A 26205-nucleotide genomic window follows, 5' to 3' on the forward strand; every position below is an offset into this window, starting at 1 on the left:
CTCTCCTGATCTTAGAGTAACAATTACAGAAGAATAAAAAAAATTGTTAGCTTTTGGAGCTTGGAAGGGTTCAGTTTGAACAGTTGTTTTATACCAGCATTACTGTCCTTGTCAGAGCTCATTTCCCAGGACATTCAGCATCTGGCTCATATCCGTGATCGTTCAGTAGGTTATGGCTCTGCAGTAAATTGCTTGGCCAAATTCAAGTTTTGCTGATGATACTTCCCATTCTTTTATTTTCTACCTGTGTTGACTATGAGTGAAACTCCACTTCATCATTGTGTTTCAGATATTGCCACCTTGTGGAATAAAGGTAAATTGCACTTATTCAGTCACCAACGATTGAATGATTGTTGTGCAGAAAAAATATATACTTACACTGTTACAAACCTCGGGTCGTTAGCGACCCTATACAATTTTTTTTTAAACAAAAAATCAATGGGAAAACCATTGCTTATAATGAATTGATTGAGGAATGCTAAGAAGGCTAATGTCTAACTTTAAAAAATGAATGAGGAGGGTAGTGAATGATGTATGCATTACAGTATGAAACAGCGTGGTTCGTATTACTATTCATTTTAATTGTAATTAGCCTGACAATCCAGACCCACATCAAGATGTTTGGTCTGGAAACTCAGGGATAAACGGTTGTCTTTCAAACTCCCTCTGCACGCGATAGGATAGCGCTACAACCAACCAGAGCAACGAAGGTGAAACAGAGCTAGTTGAAAGATTTAGCATGTGCTGTATACAGTCGGCAAAACTCAGAACACATCTTCCCTTTTTAAGAATGACTTAAAGCTTAACTCCAAGTCTTCTAGAGTTGCGGTCAAAGCCATAATGACATGATTTCGACATGAATATTTAAAAACTGTCAGTCATCACATTTTTCGAGTGAATCCCACATGTAACGTTATATGCTGATGAGTCAGTGTATTGAAGAGTGTGGTAATACACTTTAAAATGACTAAACGCTGTCACTCATTCAATAAACACAATCTCATAAAGTTACGCTATATTAATCAGTGAAGCTGGCATACAATGAATCTCTTATTTTCACAATATCACTCTGCACTTACAGAGAAGCGCTTGTTAACTGAACTCAGCACCTGGACAAACGCTCGAGCAGTGAGTGGATTACAAATTCAACACCTGTGATTGGCCAACTGCGTTGTAGATATCTACAAACATGTCTGTGATTGGCTACATTACTGACAGAGACGAAAACACGTTGGAAATGTAGTCATTTGACGAGTGCAAATACAGATACACACTGGATCTTTTGCTAGCTCCTTTTCGCTAATAATATGCTATTATTACGAATTCTTACGGAGAATTATGAGGATTACATATTCTAGACAAGCAGTTATGGGCAGCGTTTCCCTCTTAAAGGGTCATGAAACCCCAAAACACTTTTTTTGAGATGTAAACAGATATGTATAGGCTGCACATCATTGAAAACACTAAGAGTACTCATTATTGGTATGCATATGTGAAAATAGTTATTTTTGCATTTTTCAGAGCGATTTCTGTCTTCCGGTTTGAAAAGCTTAGTCGGAGCAACATCACAAATGCTGACGTCGGCACGGCCTTTTCGGCCCAAGTATGGGCTGCTGGGCACATGCTGACGTCGACCGCTCCGAGTGATTCTCGATATATATTCATAACATAAAGCTCATTCAGTCCAATCCCTGCGCTGTAGTATGCATACAAGATAATTTAGTTAATATGCATGAGACAGTCACTTCTGTCAGGCTCGTCTTCCATCATTATTGTAGAGATATGGTGGGGAAGTTTTGGAAGCAGCGTGCGGAAAAGTCACGGAGGAAAGCTTGGCGTTGTGCTGATACGAAATAACGTAAAGGGCGCCGAGCGAGCTGTAACCGGCGCCGTCTGTGGAAGCCTTTGCTACAAAGGCTCGGTAAAGTAAAATTCACTTGAGGAATCGCACGGTGAACCTGCAAGCGTTGACTATCTATGTCAGGAGTGCAAAATAACCAATCTGTAATCTGTAGGCTAATGAACAAAAGCCACGTCCTCTCCGTTTTATTTGTCGTCACAGCCATGCACTAAACCGCATGTGTTCGGGCTCTTAGTGAAACAGTCTGCTGCATATTTGGACAAATATAGATTTAGCTGCCGAGTGATAGACAGCGCGGATCGTCACGGCAATGCGCGGTCGAGACTAGCCTCAAACCTCTTCGCTTTTACCCCGATCTAGAATTACACATCTCTGTCGCATCGCATGTTGGGTGGTTCACGTTCTCTTATCACGTCGGCGCGTTGATCATCTTGCCAAACAGCGTGCATATTTGGACAAATATAGTTTTATCACGTTTGCAAAATATTTCGTCATGCAGAATAACATTTATTTTCATTTCTCACTGAATTATGCTGGTTTGAACTTTGAAGAGCTGAATGATTTGCGATCTCTGCTGCACGCCACTCATAGCTCTCTCATTCGCTGTACTCATCCCTCATTTAATCTCTCTGTGGTAAACAATGCCAACGTGAACCAAGAACATGTCTCAGAACCACTGTAACTGCTGCTGTTGGTATCGCTAATCTTAATGCACCTACTGACAGACACTCCCCTATTTATGCAAACATTCCCTCTTTCCACACAATACCATCCCACCTTTTCACAGTCGACCACTCCCCTTTTAACAAGCTTTTTCAAATCGAAGGTGTGAAAAAACACCGCTGCAGCAGGGGGGTTTCATGACCCTTTAAAGCAGAAGCAGCAGCAGGCTGTGGTTTGAGTGAGAAAGTTACACGCTATTATCAAGTCCGTCTCAAGCTCGGAACGGCGATGTCCATGGGGTCCGTGGTCAAGCCTCAACCCCACCCACCCCCCCCACCCCCCTCTGGCGCCGGGCTTGGTTTTTTGTGTCTTCGCTGCATTCAAGCTGTAAACCAATGCTGCCTCTCAGTCTTTTTGCCACTCAGTGGGGCGTAATCACAGTCTCTCCAGCTGACGGTGACGTCACATGCATTCCCTCTATTGAGAGTTGCTAAACGACACTCACGGCAGATTAGATTTGCTGCCGCTAGGGTGCGTCTAGATTTCTAGGATAAAATACAGCGTATAAATTTGACAACTTGAAAAAATTCAGCAGTTATGAACAAGGGTTTTTTAAAACATTTACCCTGAGATACCATGAGTTATTAGCCTAGAAATCTAGACACACCCTAGGGGCAGCAAATTTAATCTGCCAGCAAGTGTCGTCTAGGAACTCTCAATACCCTTCTGTATTCCTCACAATCTGGACGGGCCAATCACATCGTGTATAGAGTCGGTGGGCGGGGCCATAATGACGACGGCCGAGTTGCGTTTGCGAGCTTCTGTTGTCTAGTAAACACAGAAACTGGCGAACGGTGGCGGCCTTTCGAATCAGCTTTGACCGCGACTCTGGAAGACTTGGAGTTAAGCTTTTCTCTGAGAAAAGAACAAAGAATGGCACTGAAGTCATTCTTAAAAAGGGAAGATGTGTTCGGAGTTTAGCCGACCGGATACGGCGAATGTTTAATCTATCAACAAGCTCTGTTTCACCTTCGTTGCTCTGGTTGGTGTAGCGCTCTCCTATCGCGTGCAGAGGGAGTTTGAAAGACAAACGTTTATCCCGCCCCTCGGATTGAGCCCTGTCTATGGTGAGTTTCCAGACCAAACATCTTGATGTGGGTCTGGCTTGTCAGGCTAATGAGTTATAGCATTTGCGACAAACGAAAAGGGAATGATTGGAATTAACATGAAGAACAAAATCAACCCCAACAGCAAGAGACAAAAAAAGGCTAATTGAATTGATCATTGAATTGAAATGGAGGCACATTCACAATATAGCTAAAAATTAGCTAAAAAAAAGATTGTAAGTCTGTAAAATGTGTGATATGATTCGGCTTTCAGATGTGACCAGCTCATTAATCTCAGCGCTCCTGTTAAAACAGCTCCAGTCTGCCAGTCAGCCGTCCTCTCGTCTACATCAAACGCCTGTCTTCTTCTGTCCTCACTCTCTCCATCCATCGCACAGAAGTTCAGTCATATTTTAAACAGTCTGAGATGAGTGAGACACTGAATGCCAAAAAAGATCAGAACAGAACAAAAGAAGAGTTTGTTCAGACCGTATTTGAAATCACCGTGGCGAATACATTACATTTAGCCATATAGTTTATCCAGCCAACAGCAGTGAGTTATTTTTTCTTTGTTTTCTCTGTGTTGCTTAAATATACAGTAGTCAACTTTTCAAAAGTCTCTTGTGCTCACCAAGGCTGCATTTGTTTAATCAAAAACTTGTTTTAATATTATTACAATGTAAAATAACTCTTTTCTATTTGAATATATTGTAAATATAATTTATCCATGGGATGGCATGGCTGAATTTTCAGTATTCAGTGTCAAATGTTTCTTCAGAAATCATTCTAATATGCTGATTTGCTGCTTAAGACACATTTATTATGATCGATTTTGAAAAAAAAAAACTATTTTTGTGGAAACCATGGTACATTTTGTCAGAATTCTTTGATGAGAAAGTTTAATAGAACAGCCTTTACCATCAATACACAGCCCATAAAAGGTGACATTTAGTCCAATCCAGCCCATGATCTTAAATGAGTTTCACACCCTTGGACTAAGACAATTATAATATGTAAATACAAAGAAGACAAAGATATAAGAGAAAACTTTCAATGTACAGGAAATGTCTGTCTCTCTCATTCAAATGATTGCTACACACACCCCTGAGGACACATGCATTACAAGCAATCTTGTAGAAGTATTTTAGTCTTTAAGAATATTCAAAGGAATGAATATTCCTGATGAATATTACAAATGATTGAGAAATGGATTCAATTGTTGAGTGTGTTGAGTGCAGCAAATTCCTGCTGTTACAATGAAGAAAAAGCAATGAGAGATGAGATTCCCAGCTGACAACATTTTAGTGTTAGAAAACATAAATGCAATGGAATAGAGAGAGAATACAAAGAGATGAGATCATAAAATTGGGGTTTTCCACATATACAGTAGTGTAATTGTGGTCATGCCATGTTCTAGAGACTACCATGGTGGCAGTACCATATGCTTTCTTTGAATGGTTGCACACAATATTTGTTAATAAATTGAGTGAGTCGCCAAATAGTTCACTCAAAAATTATTATTTACAGTACTCCGCTTCATGTCATACCAAACATGTCCATCTTTTGTGGCCCACAATAGAAAGAAAATCTTTTGGACTGATATGAGGATGAGTAAATGATGACAGAAGGAATTTTCATATTTGGGTGAACTTTTCTTTTAAAATTCCTCTTACTGTCAAGACATTTGCTAGTTTGGATACCGAGGTATAAACCCAGGGTCTGACAGCTTCTCATTTCTGAGACAGCTAACAGCCCACACATAAACGGCACGGCTAGAAGAGAGATAGTCTGCAAGAAGAAAGCCAAGAAAGGAGATAATAGAGGAAAAGAAGTAGACTGAGAAAATAGAGGTTAAAACCAAGGACATCTCACAGGGAACAGCAAAAGAAAGAGTACAAGAACTGCTGTTAAAAGAGAGAAAGAGAAAGGCCAGTGCTATACACATGGCAATTCAAAGAGGAGCGATTAGAAAGTAGAGTATTTAAAGCATGAGTCATCAACTCAAAAATTGCCATGTTCTTTGAATTAGCTGAACAATCTCTCTAGACCCTATCTAGTTATAATATTTCTTACATCTACTTACCCTTTCAGAATAAAGCTGAAGTGAATAGGTTACTGTGGCCAGTGTTTGACACGCAGTGTTTACATGTTCACTGCTTTCAAGGCAGGACTTTTAAGAGTTAGGTTTAAAAGGTTGTTTTCCCTCTGTAAAGAGCGACCCTGCCTGTGTCGACTAAAACACACGCTAGGTGAGACTGTAGGCAACAGTCTCTTGTTTTCTGATCGATTGCTTGGGCCGTAATGTACAGAAACTCAATAGATCAATAGCACACAGCTTCATAAGTCACGAGGAGCTTCTTTGATGCATTTGTAAGCCATTCAAGTGACAATTTTTAAATGGTTGGTCCTCCTGAGCTTAATTATATCAATAGTTGTAGATGTTACAGTGGTTTTTAAAAGTCCTAGAGCTGTTTTTACCCTTAAAGGCCCTGTCCCAAATGGCACCCTAAACACTCGTGATCTTCAAACGAATCTGCACTTTCATGACATAACTCCACTTTGACTGAGGGGAAGAAGACTGCTGTGGACTTCAGACCAGTGTTGGCTTGTCAAAAGTGTGCATCGAGGGTATAAATCGGCTGTAAAGGGGGCACTTGCACCCTTCTGAAACCTAAAATGATAAATGGGACACCTAATTGACTTAACAGACACCTGGCAGCCAGTCCAAAAGACAAGACATGAAAGTGCATAAGTATGCCATTTGTGACAGGGCAAAGTCGTTAAAACACAAAACTCGTTGCTATTTTGTAATCGTAATATATTTTTCTGTCTTTCATGCAGGTCTGTTACGTGAAAGTTTTATGGATGAGCCTGAAAGTCTTGTTACTTTGAACCTGCTGGTTGTTGCTGCAGTCTCTGCATTCTCCACTGGGGCGGCGCTCTCCGGCCTGGCAGTGTGCTGGATTATGGGCCAGAAACACCGTCACCGTTCACACAGCAGCACTCCGTCATCCAGCAGTCAGCGGAAGAGCGAGAAGGAGCGGTGCATGATGGGACAAAGCAGGAGCGGATCCGTCATGAGTGTATCCCGGCACAGCGGACCGGACCGGCCACGCTCACAAGGTGAGACGCTCTTCGTCATGCCCAATGGTTGGGTCAAAGCAGGCGACTTGGATCCAGGTCTGCTTCCCACACCCGAGCAAACTCCCCTGCAGCAGAAACGCGGACTACGCCTGTCGGATTCTGGATCCAGCTGGGATCAAAGTCAGACCTTCTTGAGCTCGGTGGGTACCCAGTGCCCACCTCCACCATCCACCTTGTTTCTCAGCTCTAAACTCCTGCAAGGAACTGGCCGACGCCACGAGGAAGCCATCGAGACCGGCATCGACCGCCAACGCTACGTCTCACTCTCCAAGTATCGGGATCAGGGAATACGCCCAGGCACTCTTCTTCGCAAATCAGCCGGCGAATACAACTACCCCATGACTCCCCAAGACTCCCCCGACCGGCGGAGAGTGGTGTCGGCCCCCAGTACCCAGATAGAGTACAGCGGAGAGCCTCTTCGCTGGACCCACGAAGGCTACATCTTCAGCAGTCACGGCATACCTCCAACGAGCCACCATTACACCCCAGCCTCGCAGCATCCCGCGGGACTGACACGCTCCGTGCTTCACGGGTCCCGGGGGATCATTGACCTGGCAGACTTCAGCCACCTGCTCGGGAAGGGAGGGAATGATCGGACGCCGACAGGCCAGTGAACGAAGAGAAACAAGGATGCGAGGAGCAGGAAATTGTAGAAGCGTAAACGGCTGAAACCTCACGTGGACTGCAGAGTGCAACCTGGCCAACCACAGCAGCTCACTGTCTCTCTCTCTCTGTCTCTCTCTCTCTCTGTCTTTCTTTCTTTTCTCACCTGCTTGTCATCCTTTTCATCAATGGTCTGGAACTGCTTGCATGAGGACGAGCCAAAACGGACCTCGATGTCTACGAGAAGAGTGGCCATTTAAACTGGAAACACCTCTTTCTCTTGTTCTCACTCTTTCTCACTCACAATTACACATTGTGGGGAGTGACATGCTTTTCCCAGTAGCTCTCGTTCTTGCTGACTGACTATGAGTGCGGCTTACCAAACTTTATTGCCCCTTTATCAGATGGAGGAAAGAACCATAGCCACCTTGAAGACTATCTATCTCTGTTCACACCTTGACTCTCTTTAGCGGGTTAACTTTTCAGCAGATTTGCAAGTTTGATACAATGGCAGCATTTCATCTGGGAATTGGGAAAATTGTTCACTCCAAGTACAACCGATCTTTGGAGAAATGATTCGATAAAGGGTGGTCAATCTAATCTGATTCTGGTCGATACCAAACTAAGGACATTAGTGTAAATGCCGTAGGAGCAGACTTGGACTGATCAACTGGTCAGAAGGAAAGATTTTGAACAGAACCTTCGCTACAGAATCGCTCCTCTCTCTCTCTCTCTCTCTCTCTCTCTCTCTCTCTCTCTCACACTCTCTCTCTCTTTTATGTTCATGATTTGTTTAAAAATTGAACTCATAGCCCATCAAATTTACACTTTATAAATAACATAAATAACTGTATTGTAGTGCTCGAGTCTGGACAAGAGCTAACTCAGACTCAAGTCTGACTCCAGTCTTGTATGAACTTGAGGACTATAACAGTGATACACAGAAAGATGAAGTGAAAATATATCTGCATATTAAATGGGAACACAAAGCAGCTTATATAGGGCCACATTGCCCAAAATAACATCAACTATCTTTCTCCATCTCCTATACTTTTTCCATTACAAACATTTGTCTGAGATCACTTCTAGTGGGCGGGACCCCATCTAATGGTACGTCATTTGCTCTGATGCATCACTTTGACCCAAATGTATGGATAGAAAACAAAGATTTTTCTTTTGTATGCTTGGAAATGGTTGTGTTTGTGACTTTGTGTGTCTCTGTTGAGTGAGCTGAGGCGTTGACCTCAGTATTACCTCAGCCCTGAATTCAGACTTTACAAGGGAGAGAGACAGAGAGAGAGAGAAAACGTTGGTCAGATGAGTTTCATTGCCTCAACCACATGAATTTATGTGTTCTGTGTAGCTCTGTGAGTTTTACCAGAGGACTCTCTGAGAACTTATGAACATGCTGGATTCCAAGTTTTTTGTCTTTTTGTTTGGTTTCTTCCTTTTTGTACAGTGAATTTTTTACACAATATGTAACATGGAACACGGAACTGAGGTAAATACACCAACTGTTTTCTAGAGAGACATGATTAGAGACAGAGAAAGAGAGACTCTGTCCTGAAGACTCTTGGACTCTTCTACTTGAAGATGCCGTTTTCACCTTTTTGTTTCTCTTGAAGAAGAGTGAACAAAAATGCCAGAGAAGAGGAATCACATTACATAAACTAAAAGGTCTACAAAGTCAAGAAATGTCAAGTGATTTGAAGCCACTTATGTTATTGGGTGTGTCTGTGAAATAACCAATATTTTTTGTTTATCATATCCATCATAATATATTTCCCCTCCTGTGTTAATTTGTTTGGATTTTTAGTCATGGAAGTTCATTCAAAAGTTCTGGATCATTAACATGGATTGTGTGTTTTCAGTCATGTACCTGGGAACTGTCAAAGAGAAAACCATGTGTCCTTAGCGCACAGCATAATCAAATCTACAGGAAAGACTCCCTGGCTCTGTTCCAAACCCTAGAGCTGCCCACATAAGACAGCATTGAAGGCTTTTCGAAACGGTATGCAGTAAAAATTATTCTGGCTTGCCAAATTCTAAGACGGTTTCAACCAAAATGGCAGTCACTTTTACCTGAACCGACTTGTATTGCATTTGTGGTATACATTTTATCAATTCATGCATTCCCTGGGAATAAAACCTCTGATGACCTTGGTATTGCTGGCTCCGTGCTCTACTTGTTTGAGCAAGACGAATGGTTTTCCTCAGTCCTAAATTCAGACTTTATAAGAAAGACAGAAAATTACATTCTTGAGTTGTAAGGCAGTTTCATCCAAGATGGCAGACGGAGTTTACAAGTATGCATTTGGCAGACTCTCTTATCCGAAGTAACTTACATTGCATGTAAGGAATACATTTTATCAGTTCATCCATTTCCTGGGAATCTGTTCATGGCACAATTAATGGAGTTGATGTCCAAGAAGATTGTTTCAAAGCAGTCATTTTGGATAGGATTCTGCCTTTAAAAGGGTTTTGAAAAGAGCCTCAGAGAACTTCATTTTTCTGCATGACCCACGCACCCAAGTGTCCGTCACCACACAGGCTAGCTTTGTTATTAAACGTCTAATAGCATCAGTCTGTGAGATATTGAAAGCAGATGTCTGATTAGATGAGTTGCCACACACACTTGAGTTCACTGGAATGCATTTAATAATGGTGCTCATGCACCTGCAAGATGTCTTTTATTAAAAGCACGTGCTACACGCATCACTTAAGCATACTCCTCCATCCTGGAAACCATACACACACCATTGCTGATGCTCTCAGAAAACACACGCTCCTGCAGTTGTGTGCTACGGTCGGTTGAGCATTGATTAGCTCATAAATCCAGTTGAAAGAAGAGTCATGCTTGATTGCTTAGTCTCTCTGTGTATGTATGTGTGTTTATGTGTTTAAATTACCGTGTGTATGTATTTATGTCTCTTCTCTTCAGTACTAAAGATACACCAGGCAGGAAATAGGATCCAGAGCGCTGGAAATAGATCCCGGTAGGCAGGAAATGCGAGGATATAGCCGCTTACCTGTAGGTCAAGGACACAAGCGCATGTAATCAAATGCAGGAAGTAGCTAATGCCGCTAATATGCTAATGTAAAAACCACATGTGGAGAAAGAAAGATAGCCTATCATATTCTTTTAGCTAACATTTCAACTAAGTTTTTAAGTGTTCGAAAACTTCTCAATCCTCAAAACAATTGTGCCACATCCATCTTTAAAAGGGTTTGCCAACAGAAAATGAAATCGCTACGTTTTTTAATAAGATACAAAGGAGCCAAAACAAGTATTTCTTCAGAGTGACTCGTCACACACCGTTTGTGCTACTAAATGAATTAATACCTCAAATTTTGCCGCTTATTGAGGTGTGTCCTTTTCTTTTCAACGTGATCAAAGTTAATTTTTTTGCCGGGTGGATGATACAACTGTCTAAAGGGATTTTTTCACCTGAAAGCTAGTAAACAACTACAGAGCAACATGCAAAACAGTACGATTCCTTACTTCTGAATTCCTAATCTTTTTTCACACACAGACTGCCTTCAATTAAAAGATACAAGTGTCCACACATTAACTTGAAAATTCAGTGCCTCAAGCTAATTTCCTTTGTAGCAGCAGCTCTGAGTAATTAAAATGGCTTTTAATTTACATGACTTTGACCCTCAAAATATTTTTCTTTTTGTTCTGATGCTTTCTGGTGTTTTTATGCCTTTATTGCTCTAAGACTTAAGTGATTTTGAGTGACATTGACTTTTTCACACAGTGCCATTTGTGTTAATTCCGGTCTATTATTGTCAAGGAAAGTGTTGAATGTGCTGTGAATGTATTCAAACGATTTTCCCATAAGCACTTGCTTTCATAACTGAGGGGTCTTTTATCTTTGATCATGCTGCAACAAGCACAATATTGTACAAAAATCAAGGCCAATAATGTGTGTTTGACTTTTTTTTCACAGTGTTTAATTTGCTTGTGTTGCACAAATGATCACATTTATTGGTTCTCACAGACATCGCAAAGGATGGATTCGTGATCTCTTGATAACGACTGAAGGAACAGTCAGTGTTGACAGTTTTGTAAGACACTGTATATGGTGACGCAGATTTGCCTTCGACGTGAAGACTGAATCAGTGTTACGTTGAGTTGTTTACCTAGACTCAGCTGCTCTGTACATAGCTCAAACCCTGAGTTTCACCCCTCCGCTGGAGATGATGTAATGTCCCTGTGTATAGAAGTCAAGGGGCGGTATACAGTGATAACTGTTTTGTTCGTTGGTTGGTTTTTAAATAATCTCACATGTATAGAAGTACACACGTATACACAGTTTCACACATGAACACACGACTCAGTACTGGAGCACACACTTATTTTCAAATGCCAATCAACATGGAAATTTTATCATTCTAATAAACACATTTGATTGTTTGACCTTTGTCTCTGTGAAATGTGTCATGATTCATGTGTGTCATTTTGCCATTCAAGACTTTAGTAGTTGCCAGTTGCCTATAAGATACTATATTGTTAATAAATATGAGATTTTACAAGCTAACAGTACGAAACACCCATAGAGTAAGCTTAGTATACATTTCTTTCAGCAGAAGATTTTTGTATGTATGTATATATATATATATATATATATATATATATATATATATATATATATATATATAAAATTAATAAAAGTTTTATAAAAGTAATAATATCACTTTATGCCATGCAAAATCAAATATTTTTTTCATAGTTCCCATCGTGTAGCCTATGTCCTAATTTGAATGAAACATAAATTCACAATTTTAAAAGATGGAAATCATATTAGTTTTCATTTTTCCACAATATCAATTAATTGAAAATATAATAATTTCGCTTCTTTGGTTGGAGCAGATTTTCAGCATGTCTCAAGATACTACTAAATAAAAACAGGCAATTTATTAATATTGACCGACAGGTACAAAAAAAAAAAAAAAATGGTAATACAATGTATAAGGCTATTATAGATTCAGATATTATTATATAGGATTAAAGGATATTCCATATTATCACTTTGCGTCTTTAGTACAAAGACTAACAGTTCCTCAGTGACATCATTCTTCGGGAAGTGACATCTGTTTGGAGGGAAAACTGCAGAAACACTAGTAGCCATCGATTTAATAATAATAATAATAATAATAATAATAATAATAATAATAATAATAATAATAATAATAATAATTTTGATGGATTTGATAGCATTCAGTGATGCTTTGTGTTTTATTTGGTTTGTTCAAATTATAGAAATTGGTAGAAGATTATTGAAAAGATATCAAAATTTACTTTTGACATCTATATGTACTCTAAGCTCTTAGTACCTCACTATTAATGGCTAACTTTAGCTGTTTATTACATATCATTATTTTATTTTATTTTATTTTAAAAGATTGCATATTTTAACTTATATAGTAATGTTTACACATGACCGTCAAGTGAAAAGGTTGCCTTTACTTGCACGGCACCGCCCAGAAGATGGCGTTTCACAGAATGCACATTGAAATTTAACAGAGCATCTCTCTGTTGCTATGGAGAACCCTGTCACCATAGCAACATCTGTGCATCTGAAGACTAGAGTGATGCTGTTTTGAAGGATCATTACTTGGAAGTTAATTAGACACATCAACATATCAATTACATCAGGCATTTAACATCAATGCAGTTTAATTTGACTTATTCATGTCCTTTGCCTCATAAAGGGTAGGCCTATTAATAATAAAAAATGATAATAAGTGTAATAGTTCCTACCAAGAATCTTACATGCAATATTTGATATGCAAATTCATTAGCATGTAATTCTAAGTGAAATCTGTCATCCTCTAAAATCCCCCTTGCAATTATAAAAAAAAAGAATAGAACACAAAACAATTGACAGCACAGACAGGTCTCAAAACCTGCTGAGCTGCCTAAAAGAGTGTGGCACTACAATGGTAGATGCTAACAGATTGTAATACCAAGGTACTTTATTATATACTTTATTAAAAGAATACTATGGTTTTACCCTTTTAGCCTAACCAAAGAAAAGAAAAAAAAACATTAGGCCTATGGTAATATGTCCAAAAATCGTGGCAGTAGTCTATTAATATGTATGTTGTAGGTACTCTCTAGGGCTGATATGTGGCATTTAACACTGGGGGAGTTTTTATTTCATGTGATAACATAGAGTCGCTCGCTGTGCACAGTGCCACGTGCCAACGGCTGCTTGCGGTATGTGCAGCGCTGCAAAGACAACTCATGTGAAATAAACTAGATGACCACAAGGGGGCAGTTTAACCTCACGGGACATCTCGTGAAACCGTCTGCTCAGAGCTGAAGGACTGTTGAATGAAGGACCAAACCTGCAAAAGAATTACCTAAGGAAGGTTTTTTTTATTTTATTTAAATGAAATATTTAATTGATTCAAATATATTTGTTAATTTATATTTTATAAATCATGTATAATATTATATTGTTGGCTTCTATGTTGACTTGTGATAAAAGTCACTTTGGAAAAAAGCATAAGTGAATAATATAATATAATATAATATAATATAATATAATATAATATAATATAATATAATATAATATAATATAATATAATATAATATAATATAATATAATATAATATAATATAATATAATGTAACGTGACTAAGTAAACAGGTAAATGGTAAACTAATTACACAGGTAAACTAATACACACTGACTGACTACTAAGTATCAATGCAACTTTCGTGATGTAAAATTCACTAAAAGCCCTCCTTCTGCTGGAAAATAATAGTCCCTATAACCGTGAACGACAAGTCAAGTTACGTTATTACACAATGGCGGAAGCCTACTGTCTTTATAAGTGAGTCAGTTAGTAACAAAGACTTTTATATTGAAATGACTAAAACTTGTAGGGAACAAGAACAGTCAAATGCTTTGGGTAAGTCTCATTTAGTTCACTCGTGAATCATATCGTGTACACAAGTTAAGGGCAAGGATTGTAAAAGATGCTGGCTCACTACACATTGGGACACTGATGACTAGATTTCCTGTTAACGTGACAAACATCCTCATTGTACAACATCAAACTAATATGAACAACAGCAGAGCTAATATCGTTCTGACATTACATGTAAAGTTATTTAAGTGCTTGCAACATTTCAGCCATAAATAAATTATAAATGTTAGCTAGATTGTGTTCATTACCTGTCTAACAATGTATGTTTATGCTGAAATATAAAATAAAGGTTTTTGTTTGAAAAAATGTATATCGCATGTCCTGACACTGGCAACGCTAGTCAAAGGGTGCTTCTCAATCAGCTCCCTAGGGCACTGATCAGGAAGTCGGCCATTTTAAGGGCTTTTCAATCGCAGGATCCTTCCTGTGCACTGAAATGTTCGCTCCCTAAAAAGACCCACAATACACTGCAAAACCCAGAGTACTTTGATGCACTGGAAGGATTCAGAGATCGTGGATGTGTCTCAATCAGTTCCCTAGTTCAGTAGTCAGGGCACTGATCAGGGAGTCAGTGCTCTGACTACTGAACTAGGGATCTGATTGAGACACATGCTGAGACAGCCCTTAAAATGGCTGACTCTCTGATCAGTGCCCTGACTACTTAACTAGGGAGCTGATTGAGACACACCCATTAACTAGCGCTGCCAGTGTCAGGACACGGAAAACCCATTAGCTGTTAAAAAGACAAATGTTGCTGCGTACATTCAAACTAATTTTTTATTATGAACATATGATGGTCAGTGACTTGAAGGAAAATGGTAAATCTGAATGCAGGTAATACACTCGATCACTCAATCCCTCTCTCGCCACAATATAACACAATATAACTATAACATTACTCTAATACAGTAAGTTTCAACGAGCAATATCAATGAGAACAAACATGTTTACGGTGCTAAGATTGGTTGCTAAGGGTGTCGTACAGTGATTGCACAGGGTGAAGCAGCAGTTGCTTTGTTTTATCTTGAATAAAACACAGCAGCTATTGACCAATCAGAACCAAGGACTGGAGCTAATCATTTTATAATATAATATAATAATATAATATAACACTTTACAATAAGGAACCATTAAATGAGCAATAGTTACAGTAGCCTATTTATTCATCTTTAATAACATTAGGCTCCATTAAGGCTTGTCAGTAAATGCCAACTATTGTGATTGTATATATGAAACATTGCATGGGAAACAGTACCCACTCGATATTGCATATGAGTATGTGTTTTGCAAGCAATATTTACAGACAAAGTATTATGAAATCATTGTCAGTTGCTGTCTGATTCAGTTCATTTGGCTGCTTCATCTTTCAACAAAAGTTTATTTGTGAACTCTCCATTTTACTGTGCCTCATTAGCTACAAAACAAATTGCTCAGAACAAACATATAATCATCTGACGTGATCTGGGACGCCATTAAATATACCATCCACTTCTTCAAGAGTTCTTTCACTCTTTCATTTGTACTGCTGATGAGTAGCTAATGTCTGAACCTGAACAAGCGTTTTTGTAATGGATCTAGCATACAATCCTGTGCTAAAATAAAATAGGTTAAGCTTAAATGGCAAAATATTTAGTGGTCTTTAACCATTTTAATCACAAATCACTGGTCAGGAAATTAGCAAAAACTGCATAAAAACTGTAGGTAAAGTAACATAGCATGGAATTGCCTTCCCCATCTTGGAGACAGCCTTTTCCTGGGAAAAGAGTCAGCGTTCCACGCTGTGTTAATGGCTTCAAACAGTTCATGTGTAGTTGAAAAATGTCTCCCAGTTTGTTTGAGTAGCCTACCAACTCATATAGAGTTTAAATCTGGACTCTGACCAGACCAAAACTTGAGCCTGATGGACTTGTTCTCAAGCCACTTCTTGACTGTCTTTGCAATCGGGGCAGAAGCATTGTCAAAACAACATCTTTACATAACTTTTCAGTTGTGGGAAGTAAGTCATTCTGCAATATGAATTCTCATATACTCCAAAGCATTAAATGACTTTTCACAGTGAAGCAGCTCACCAGTACTAGAAGCTGAACAGGCTCCTTCCTCCATGCTTCACTGTGGTACAGAAGCATTTATTATTAGTATTATATTTCTCAGCACATTTTCGAAGACACCGCTGAGGAGCATCACTATGCAGCTCATTCCTCACACAACTTTATTCTGTATCTGATGTTTTTTGATGGCTTTTTAAGTTGTGCATTTGCTTACATTTAGTTAATTTCCTGACCAATGATGTGTGTTTAAGGATGTTAAAAGCTTAATGTTTTGAAATTTTGGATGTGGTCCTTTTTCTTGCCCAGGAGTGTTAGACAGCATTGAGATTAATAAACACGTTAGAAATACTTTTCATCATTAGTTAATGTTAACAAATGGAACGCATTTCCTTCATTTATTACTTTTCCACTTCATCATGAAAATAATTACTAGAACAAATGAATCAAGAACAAGTGCAGAGGATAATCATTTAGACATTTTATTAAGAATGAATTTCATATTTTCACAAAAATATACGCTGCTGGTACTATTCTACTAATCATTTATCTACTTATCTATTGGGTTTCTCACATTTGTCACATATGACGTACCTGCTTCAATCTAACCACAGATCAAGAAGACTCTGCTCTGACATTTAACATTTAATCAGCATGAACTTTGGTCTCTTTTATGAACTCTTTTTAGAAGAAAGTAATACCCAATAGAATCTAGACAGCAATTGGTAATAGCGATCCACTCGGCCACATCAAGAAACACATGCACAAAGTTTGTTCCGGACTCATCTGATAAAAATTGCAACAAAAGACCGATATGGACTGGTGTGAAGCAAACTATGAATGTGAGCATGTTCGCAGTGATAACAGCAGCAATGTTTTTCCTTTCTACTCTGTCCCTACCCTCAACATACCGAAGCGATCTGGCCAGGATGTAGATGGTTTGTGTGGAGCAAAATATGACTATGACTATTGGTATAATATAACCTAAAATCTCTAAAAGCAACAAAAAAGTTGTTCTGAGCTTGTCCATCAACTTTCGATCATAACAGTGCTTTAAATGTTCTGGGAGAAGGTCTTCATGGTTATAAGCGCAGATCACCGCTACCATCACCCAGATGATAATGCAAATTGTGGAGGCGATCATCCTACTTTTGTAGACCAGTGCCTTGGTCAGAAATGGAAACCTGACGGCTATGAATCGGTGGATGCTGATGGCTGTAATGGTGAACATACTGCAGTACATGTTGGAGAATTGGGTGCACAATAGAAATGAACACAATATGCTGGGGGTTATTGGACAGAAGGCCTCCAATATCCTGAAGGGGAGAAAAATAATGGCCAGGAAGTCGGCAGCCAGCAGGTTGAACATGTAGATGTGCATGTCTGTCCAGCGTTTGATGCGACAAAAGAGGCACAGAGCCGTGATGTTGAAGGAGAAGCCCACTGTGAAGATAGGTATGTAGGCCACGCGTTCAAAGAGACGGAGCGCTGCCTCTGTGTGGTTCACCGCTGAACTGCATTTAAAGTCAATCTAGAAGAGAACCAGTAATATTGCATGAAGGTTTATTAGTTACTTCAGTAGGGAAGCAGCTTGCAGTGGTTTCACACATCCGTAGATTTCACATTAGAGTCACAATGTTTAAGCAATCAAACCCCACATACAATTATGGGAATGTCATTACTTTAGCTTTCACACAAAATATTGAAATACGTCTGAGCTCAAAGGCTGCATATACTTCACATTTCCGCATAATTCCTGCTCAGTTATTTTCCAGTAGATAAAAACAAATACATAGAGAAATAGAGAAATAAATTGATAATATATTTTAAAAAACTGGTACTTCTGTGGTTTTTAGTGGATGTGTGAAATCAGATTGTTGTAATGGGAAAATTCACCTAAAAATGATCTGTCATCATCCACACGTCAAGTCACCTTCATATGTATAGCCCTTTTTTCAATATTGTTTAAAAAGCAGCTCTACGGTGATAATAGGAACTTGATGAAAAAGAGATTGTTTTGGCTGTACATTAGCTCTAGGAAAAAGTTATTGTTCAGCTAAAGTACGTTTTTGATTGATTAATTTCCATTGTAAATAATCGTGTTTTTTACTTTGGGGCCACTTTTTTTCATACTATAGAGCCCATCAACTGTTTGGTTATATTTTTCTTTTGTATTCAGCAGAAGAAAGAAGTTCATGTTTGCAACAACTTAAGAAAATGATAACAACTAGTTGCGTGTAAATAGACGAGCCCCAGCTAAAGCCTTCATGTCTTTTTGTTTTCTGACCAAAATGTGTGGTGTGCAAACCTCTCTGTTAAAGCTCTCTCTCTCTCTTAACCTTTCAGACTTGACTTGAGATCTTTGTTAGGAGTTAGTTTGGAGTTAGTGCGCTTCAACACAGAGACTGTGTGTTAGCCTATCTAGACATTTAACACAGAGAAAAGTGTTCTTTATTCTGCCCAGAGAACGACATATAGGGTTTATTTGGTTTTTGGTAATGAGGTGGGCATAACTGTTTCTCTCTCGAACGTAGACCATTTAGCACACCCTAAGTAAAGTCAGACTAAGCCAAGATCTCACTGACAGATCAAAAAAAAAAAAAAAATCAGCACCAAAGAGTGTTAGGTCTCATGGCATCAGCATCCACAGGTTTCCCTGGCTTTGGGGTTGTTGCACATAGACCGTTTCAGTATTGGCTTAAAGCCAGAGGATTTTAGGGCCAATCCTCAAGGCAAATAAAAGTGGCACTCTAGGTGTACCTTGTCATTGCAAACTGCTGATTTGGAAAACTGCTTCCCTGACGAGCTGGGGTGCTGCCTTAAGTGGTCATCCAGCTCAAGGGGAATGGGAGGGTCATCAGCTCGGTTGGCAGATCAACTGCCTCGACTGTATTTCTGGCCCTGAAATACTTTCTCCTCCAACTGAGGGGCTGCCATGTCCTAGTGCGGGTGGACAATACAGCGTCAGTCTCATATATAAATCACCAGGGAGGTCTGCATTCACACTATCTGAACAGAATAGCGAGACAGATTTTTCGCTGGGCCCAGGACAAGCTCTTGTCACTCAGAACAGTGTACATTCAGAGGCGGTTTAATGTAGGAGCAGATTTACTTTCCAGACAGAAATTACAGATGGGGAATGTTAACGCCACCCAGAAGTAGTCAAGCATCTGGACCAGATTTTATAGAGCGGAAGTGGACCTCTTTGCCTCTTATCAGATCTCGCAATGTCCCCTCTACTTCTCTCTCAGTCACCCAGGTCCGTTGGGTCTATATATGAGGGCTCATACAATGGTGCAAAAAGCGCCTGTAAGCCTTCCCTCCAGTTGCTCTACTCCCAGGAGTTCTAGCCGGGGTTCGCCACCAAGGGTCTTATCTCTTATCGATAGTGCTGCGTTGGACGGAATATGGTTCTTGGAGATGGTGTCTCTCCTCAACGGCTCACCATGGGCAATTCTGGTGAGGAAGGACCTTCTGTCTCAGGCAGAGGGCACAATATTCCATCCCAGGGCCGACCTGTGAAACCTTCATGTTTGGCCCCTGCTGGGCACCAACTGAGAGACACTGGGCTTCCACCTGCAGTTACTGAGACCATCCTAAGTACTAGGGTTACCTCCACTCTGAAAGTTTATGCCAATAAATGGGGTGTCTTTGAAAGATGGTGTACGACACATAATGTAGATCCAGTTAACTGCCAGGTTGCTTCAGTTCTGGACTTTCTGCAAGAAAAGTTGTCAACAGGCACTTGCCCCTCCACTCTTAGGGTTTAAGTGGTTGCTCTTTCCGCTTGCCACGGCCTGGTGGATGAGGTGTCGCTTGGGAGGCATCCTCTGCTTGGATGCTTTATTTGCGAGGCCAGGCAGTTGAGGCCTCCTGTAAGAACCAAGATTCCTTCATGGGACTTAGCTATAGTCTTCGAGGGTCTGGTTGAGACCACCTTTGAATCTCTAGCATCAGCATCTGACAGACTTCTGACCCTAAAGATGCTTTTTCTTATGGCATAAACTTCTCTAAAAAGAATTGATCAATATCGTCATCCTTCTTAGACTTCGCCCCAGGGATAGTTAAAGTGATTTGTAAAGTGATTTGCATTCTCATCCTCACTACCTCCCTAAAGTTCCTTTCTCGACTGTACATCCTGTCAGTCTTGAAACCTTCTGCCCTCTGCCATTCAAAACTCCTGATCAGGAGAGACTTCATAGACTGTGTCCAGGTTGTGCTCTCCAGGTGTAATTCCACCACACTACCCAGTGGTGTAAGTCAGAGCAAGTTTTTGTTTGCCATGGGGGCTATAACAGGTTCTGCCGCCAACAAACAAAGCATGTCACAGTGGGTCAGGGATGCTATTGCTCTTGCCTATGAGGTGCTCTGTCAAACTTCGCCAACAGGATTAAGGGCTTACTCCACCAGGTTGCCTCCTTTACTAAAGGCAGTGACAAGGGGTGCCCCCTTACAAAGTGTTTGTAACATGGCAGGTTGGTCCTCTCCGCATACATTCATCCAATTTTATAGTTTGAATGCTAATGCCACTCCAGGCTCTCATGTCTTTGAGTCGACATTGTAAGCTAATGTCTGCATCCTTGTGCACACCTACCTACACAACCGTAGGGGTGCAGACACCATCAAGTGGGTATTCTCGTTCCCATATGCACTTTGTGCAGCATTAAATTAAGCTTTTGAAAGGGAAGTCTCGGGATTACTTCTTGACTCTAACCCTGTTCCCTGATAAAGCGGAACGAGATGCTGCACTGCAGTGCCTTGCTGAGGACGTCCCAGGACTGGTCTTCAAACAAAAAAAGACCTGAAAGCTTCAGCTGGTGCTCATCTGTTTATAGCCTTGTGTAGCGTGTGCACTGATGACGTTACTGACCGAGGCTATAATACCTCCAGGTCAATTTCATTTTTGTTTCATTGTTTAAACACACTTTTCACAGCGGGTCGTGACACTTCATGCAGCATCTCGTCCCGCTTTATCAAGAAACAGGGAAAGCAGGTTGCAATAAGTATAGTTAGATGCAATTTATACTCACAAATAGTGGCAGATACTATTTGCACCTCACTGATTTGTTGTACATTAAACACTATGCAGTAATAACATAGCCTATAGCGTAAATGATTATGCTTAGTCAAATTATTAAATGGGTGCCACCTTATTTGGACAATAAAACCATCCCTACATACCCCTAACCTTAAACGATAAGCACTTTATTATTAAATACACATTAAACACTTTATTTCCATTTTCCTTTTTTTACATTTAAAAATAAATAAATAAATGCCTTTCTGATTTGTTATGTGATAGCAAAAGGGCAAATTCAAACTCGGCTCGATTTGCGTCAAAACTTACTGCTACACTGTTGCTATCCAGCGTCTTATGTCATTTTTTCTGGCCCAACCAGACAACATTGAGTGGAGTAAGTGTAAATAGCCTATGCCAACAAGGCACAGTATAACAGAGTTTACACACTGATAAATAATGACAGAACTTTCAATTTTCACAATCCCTTTAACTATATGTTCCACAAACAGTGTCTAAATACATTCTAATGAACACTTAATCTATTATTTTATCGTTTAAAACCTAATAAACTTCTTTTGTGTATGTAATAAATACCACATGGTTTGATATTTTGTTGTCTAATGCAATTCAATAAAATATTCAAACAATTTTAAATGTGAATGTGGCTTAAGCATCTGCATATTTTTAGGGCCACTTTCAGAGTATACAGTGCAAGCGTGGTATAAAACACTGTGGTTTGAAATCAGTCACGTATCTTTATACTTAGACAGGAAGTGTAGAATCGCGTGGTTAGACAAACCTTTCACAACTAGTAATACAAAGAATAAGTTGTCACAAAAAAGTGCCTTAATTGTTTATGTTATATAATATTGGGATGTAAGATTGTTTTAAATAATTAGGTAATACATTTTTGTTGTATGTAATCTTTTACTTTAAGGCCCTAAATACAAAATCATATGTAAAATGTACAGTTGAATGACCTCACATTTATAATAATAAGTTTGTTAGTATATTACAGTTACAGTTTGTATGATTTAATTCATAGAGACAATTGTTTAGAATTTGTTATTATGATTTTTGTTGTTTTTGTTTTTTAACTTTTTGTTATCAATGTATTTGTATAGCTCTTTATTTTAATGTTGTAAAGCACTTGGTAAATTAATGTTATTTCTATGCTATATAAATATAAAAGGTATGAATAAGTATATTCTTAAATTTACATTGAAATTACCATAATCAATCACTTAAAAATCTTCAGTTGTCATGTTAATGAATTTTCTTTATGTTTATTTTTTAGTTTTTTACTGTCAGTTATTCCTTCATTTCCCCGGTTGACAACTAAAAAACTCACCATGGTTTAGCTTGTTCTTCTCTCAGCATCGCCTCTCTCAATGGTGTGGTAAGCTATGCGCTGCATTTTAAAGAACTGAAATGCGTGTGTAGGCTGTTTGCTGCGTGACGTGTCTTTCCACTGCTGATGCTGAAAGATGAAGGGGTGAGTTTTTAACTTTTGACATTGAATTTAAGACAGATCATACAGATCACCTAGATTGCATGGCTAGTTACAGATTTCCACCGGAAGTGTTGGTTACGTGCAACTGTTTACCACACATAAGCTAATACATGGTGTTACGTTGATTATTAGAAAAAATAGCTTCCACTGTGAAATGCACATGCATGGAAAAAAAAATGTAGTGCTTGCTCATTCAACACCCTCATGATGATGAAAGCTCTAGCATAAGTTCTGCTGGGAAGACTCAATTACCACGTCACTTAATGCCTTCACTCTAATCCAATGATATTCTCATGCTCACGGTATAAAGGCTCCGTACTTACACATGTTTGAGTTCGCAGATACTGAAGTGACGATTACCCCCATCCTCCCCACCACCACCAGGATGGCCCTGTCCATACCCTACCGGGGGGTCGGCTGCGCCCCTGCCCTCGTCTTCAGGCAGGAATTGCAGATCCGAGACCCTCGGATTATGCTCTTCGGACGGGGCCTACGCCAAAATGACTCTGTACACTATCAGCTTGCTGAGCTGTTAATAAATGCACTATCGTTAATATATTTCTCCCCGAGTCTTTCTGGTAGAACTTAAAGTCAGATTAGTAGTTAGGTGATTTGTTCCTTAAAAAAAAAAAATTTTTATGCTGGTTGAAAGTCTCTTCACATCATGATAGCAATTGCTAAGTGGTCTAAATGTATTTATTTATATATCCATATGTGGAAGTCTCAGGACCATAAAATGTTCGTCCAATCATTGCATTCGGTCCAAATCCAATGACTCGATGTCCTACCTGCCGGTTAACATACGTATTTCCATACCTCCACACACCTGCTCATGCAGACATCACACGTCATCAGAGTTTAATGCTATGCAGAGTTAGACAGATGTCATTCAACACAAATGAAACAGCGGCCGCCTTTTACAGTTCCTGTAGGAGGTTTGTTTGAACCAAAACAACCAGCTTGTGTTCACACCATAACTACTGTCATTTGGAAGAGATGGGAACCCATGACATTACACTCGAATTTCATGCGATTCAATGACAACACTATCAACACTGAAATGAATATGCAGCAGTAAGGTGGTACAGGTCAGAGCTCTTTAAGTTATTTAGGTTCATTATTATGTGCTTTGAGACACAAAGTAGTGTAGAGCCATCCAAGAGGCTTTGCTTTGGAGATGCTCTGAAAGGAGGATGGAATCTTATTCTTTCAAAGCTAGCTTACTATTGCTATTCTGAAAAATGGCATACCCTATACCTTTAATTATTGTAGTTGTGGTTACAAAGGTCTTCTAAAGACCTTTGAGCACTGTGCTTTGCTTCAGAGCAGTGTGCTTCGCTTCATTCTGCTTGTGGCAGCAGACTCAAGAAAGGAGAGGCCCTGCAGGACATAGGTGACGTCCCCTACAGGAGCCCGTCTTGCGAACCTGCTCTATCTCTTCCATCTCAGATAGGGGTATCCTAATTTAGAATCAGGCTGATAGGGATCTATTTCTCACCATTTTTTTTTCTCTTCACAACTATTTTAATTATTGTTTTTATTTTAATTCTTACACACGGTATTCTTATTTATTCTTATAGTTATCACTATTTGAATTAATTTCTAAAGCACTTTGAATTTGCCATTGTGCATGAAATGTGCTATATAAACAAACTTTTATTGCCTTGCCCTGACTTCTGAATATTTAGCATTCAGTTTTGAGTTTGGTAAATGGGCTGCATTTATATAGCGCTTTCAACAGACATATTGCTATCCAAAGCGCTTTACATATTGCCATACAATCACCCATTTATACACCGACGGCGATGTCAGCCATGCGAGGCACCATCCAGCTCATCTGGAGCAGCTGGGGTTAGGTGTTCATTGAGTTTTGCTAGGTGGTTACTTTGGCCTTAGCCAAAAAGAGTCAATGAATGAGAACACCAAGATTTTGAGCTGTCGTTTGGGGAATTATCAAGACACCATCCAAATCTATCAGTTGATCGCATAATGTACCCACAACAGATTTAGAGCTGATCAGTATTACCTACATTTTATCTGAGTTAAATTTAAGGTAATTTGCCTCCAGCCAAAGCTTGAGTTCCTCAGCGTAAGCTGTTAATGTAGGCGGAGGAAATACTGAGGTGGATGGTGTTCAAATTAATCTGAATGTCATCATAACAGTGAACGTTAAACAAATAGTGAAAAGTAGAGGGCCCAAGACAGAACCTTGAGGTACACCAGAACTGATGGATTTGGTGGATGATTTGTACTTCTGGTATACAATTGTAAAAATTGTTGCCTCCCTGTCATATAGGATGAAAACCAATCAAAGGCTGTGCCAGTAATTTCAATTGCTACAGGGTATCTCATGACTTACACTGTCAAAAGATGAGCTGAGGTCTAACAGAGAAGAGTGCTAAGAGCGGCAGAATCAGAAGCTGTGAGGAGATCATTAAGAACCTTAACCAGGGCTGTTTCACAGACAAAAGCTAGACTGGAAAGGTTCATAGAGGTTATGTGCTGTTAAATAAACTTTTTCTAATATCTTGGAGAGAAAAGAGAGGTTTGAAATAGGCCTGTAGAGGTCTTTTTAAGAACCTTAGTGACAACAGCAATCTTGAGCTTAGATGGTAAAGTTCAAGAAGACATTGATGCATTAATAAAATAAGTATAGGTAGTGACAAAGCAGTCAAGCAATTTTTTCAAGGAAAGCAAGGAATAAAATGTAATAAAAATGTTCCTAAAGTCGGAATGAAATGCAAGTTGCAATAGTCTTTTCTTCCTTATTCTAATGCATATCCAAGTAAAAAAAAATGTAGGGCGGGACTTGATTTTGTCCATGAGGAATGAATTGCTTGGTTGTGGTTTGCTATTGGTCGATCTGATATGAGTTACAGGTTGCCCCGCCCTCCTGAGTAAACACATCATCAGAGAAGAGATGTAGCTGTAAGACGGAGAAGTTATTTTGATTGGAGATTTTGAGGCACATGAATAAAAAAAAAGATGTACACATAAATATTTTGTAATAAATACTGTAATATAAAATAAAAAGAATTGTCCAATTTGTTTTCATGGTGACTTTTAAAGATAGTGGCAGCGTCTGAAAACCTAGGCAGCTGGCTTGTGCCCTCAATGCCAATTATTAGACGATGACTTGTAAGGCAGCATTTGTGAAAGCACCTCACCGAACTGATTTCAGACAGACTTCTAAGGAAGTGTAACAGTTTAACCATCTATAAGGCAAAATAAAGAGCTTTGGTGAGAACTGAACATATATTTAATTACTACATTAGTAATTTCTTGCTAGAACTGACATCAGAAGTG

General features: G+C 39.4%; 2 protein-coding genes across 2 annotated transcripts in view; one reads left to right on the forward strand and one right to left on the reverse strand.

The window, feature by feature from the left end:
* The window catches only part of sema6ba (sema domain, transmembrane domain (TM), and cytoplasmic domain, (semaphorin) 6Ba), a 195128-nt gene extending 183323 nt beyond the window's left edge, over positions 1–11805 (forward strand). The window contains exon 17 of the mRNA XM_067452727.1: positions 6472–11805. Within this exon, the coding sequence (XP_067308828.1) occupies positions 6472–7388 (917 nt within the window). The 3' untranslated portion in view covers positions 7389–11805. The remainder of the gene's footprint in view (positions 1–6471) is intronic.
* Positions 11806–16896: 5091 nt separating this feature from the next.
* Positions 16897–22800, reverse strand: gpr35b (G-protein coupled receptor 35 b). Its single transcript, XM_067453311.1, has 2 exons — positions 22738–22800; positions 16897–17897 (listed from the first exon to the last, which is right to left on the reverse strand). The coding sequence occupies exons 1-2, from the start codon at positions 22738–22740 to the stop codon at positions 17016–17018; spliced, it is 885 nt and encodes a 294-aa protein (XP_067309412.1). The 5' UTR covers positions 22741–22800; the 3' UTR covers positions 16897–17015.
* Between the last annotated feature and the right edge of the window lie 3405 nt (positions 22801–26205).

Source organism: Pseudorasbora parva, chromosome 9 (genome assembly GCF_024679245.1).
Source record: "Pseudorasbora parva isolate DD20220531a chromosome 9, ASM2467924v1, whole genome shotgun sequence".
Classification (NCBI taxonomy): domain Eukaryota; kingdom Metazoa; phylum Chordata; class Actinopteri; order Cypriniformes; family Gobionidae; genus Pseudorasbora; species Pseudorasbora parva.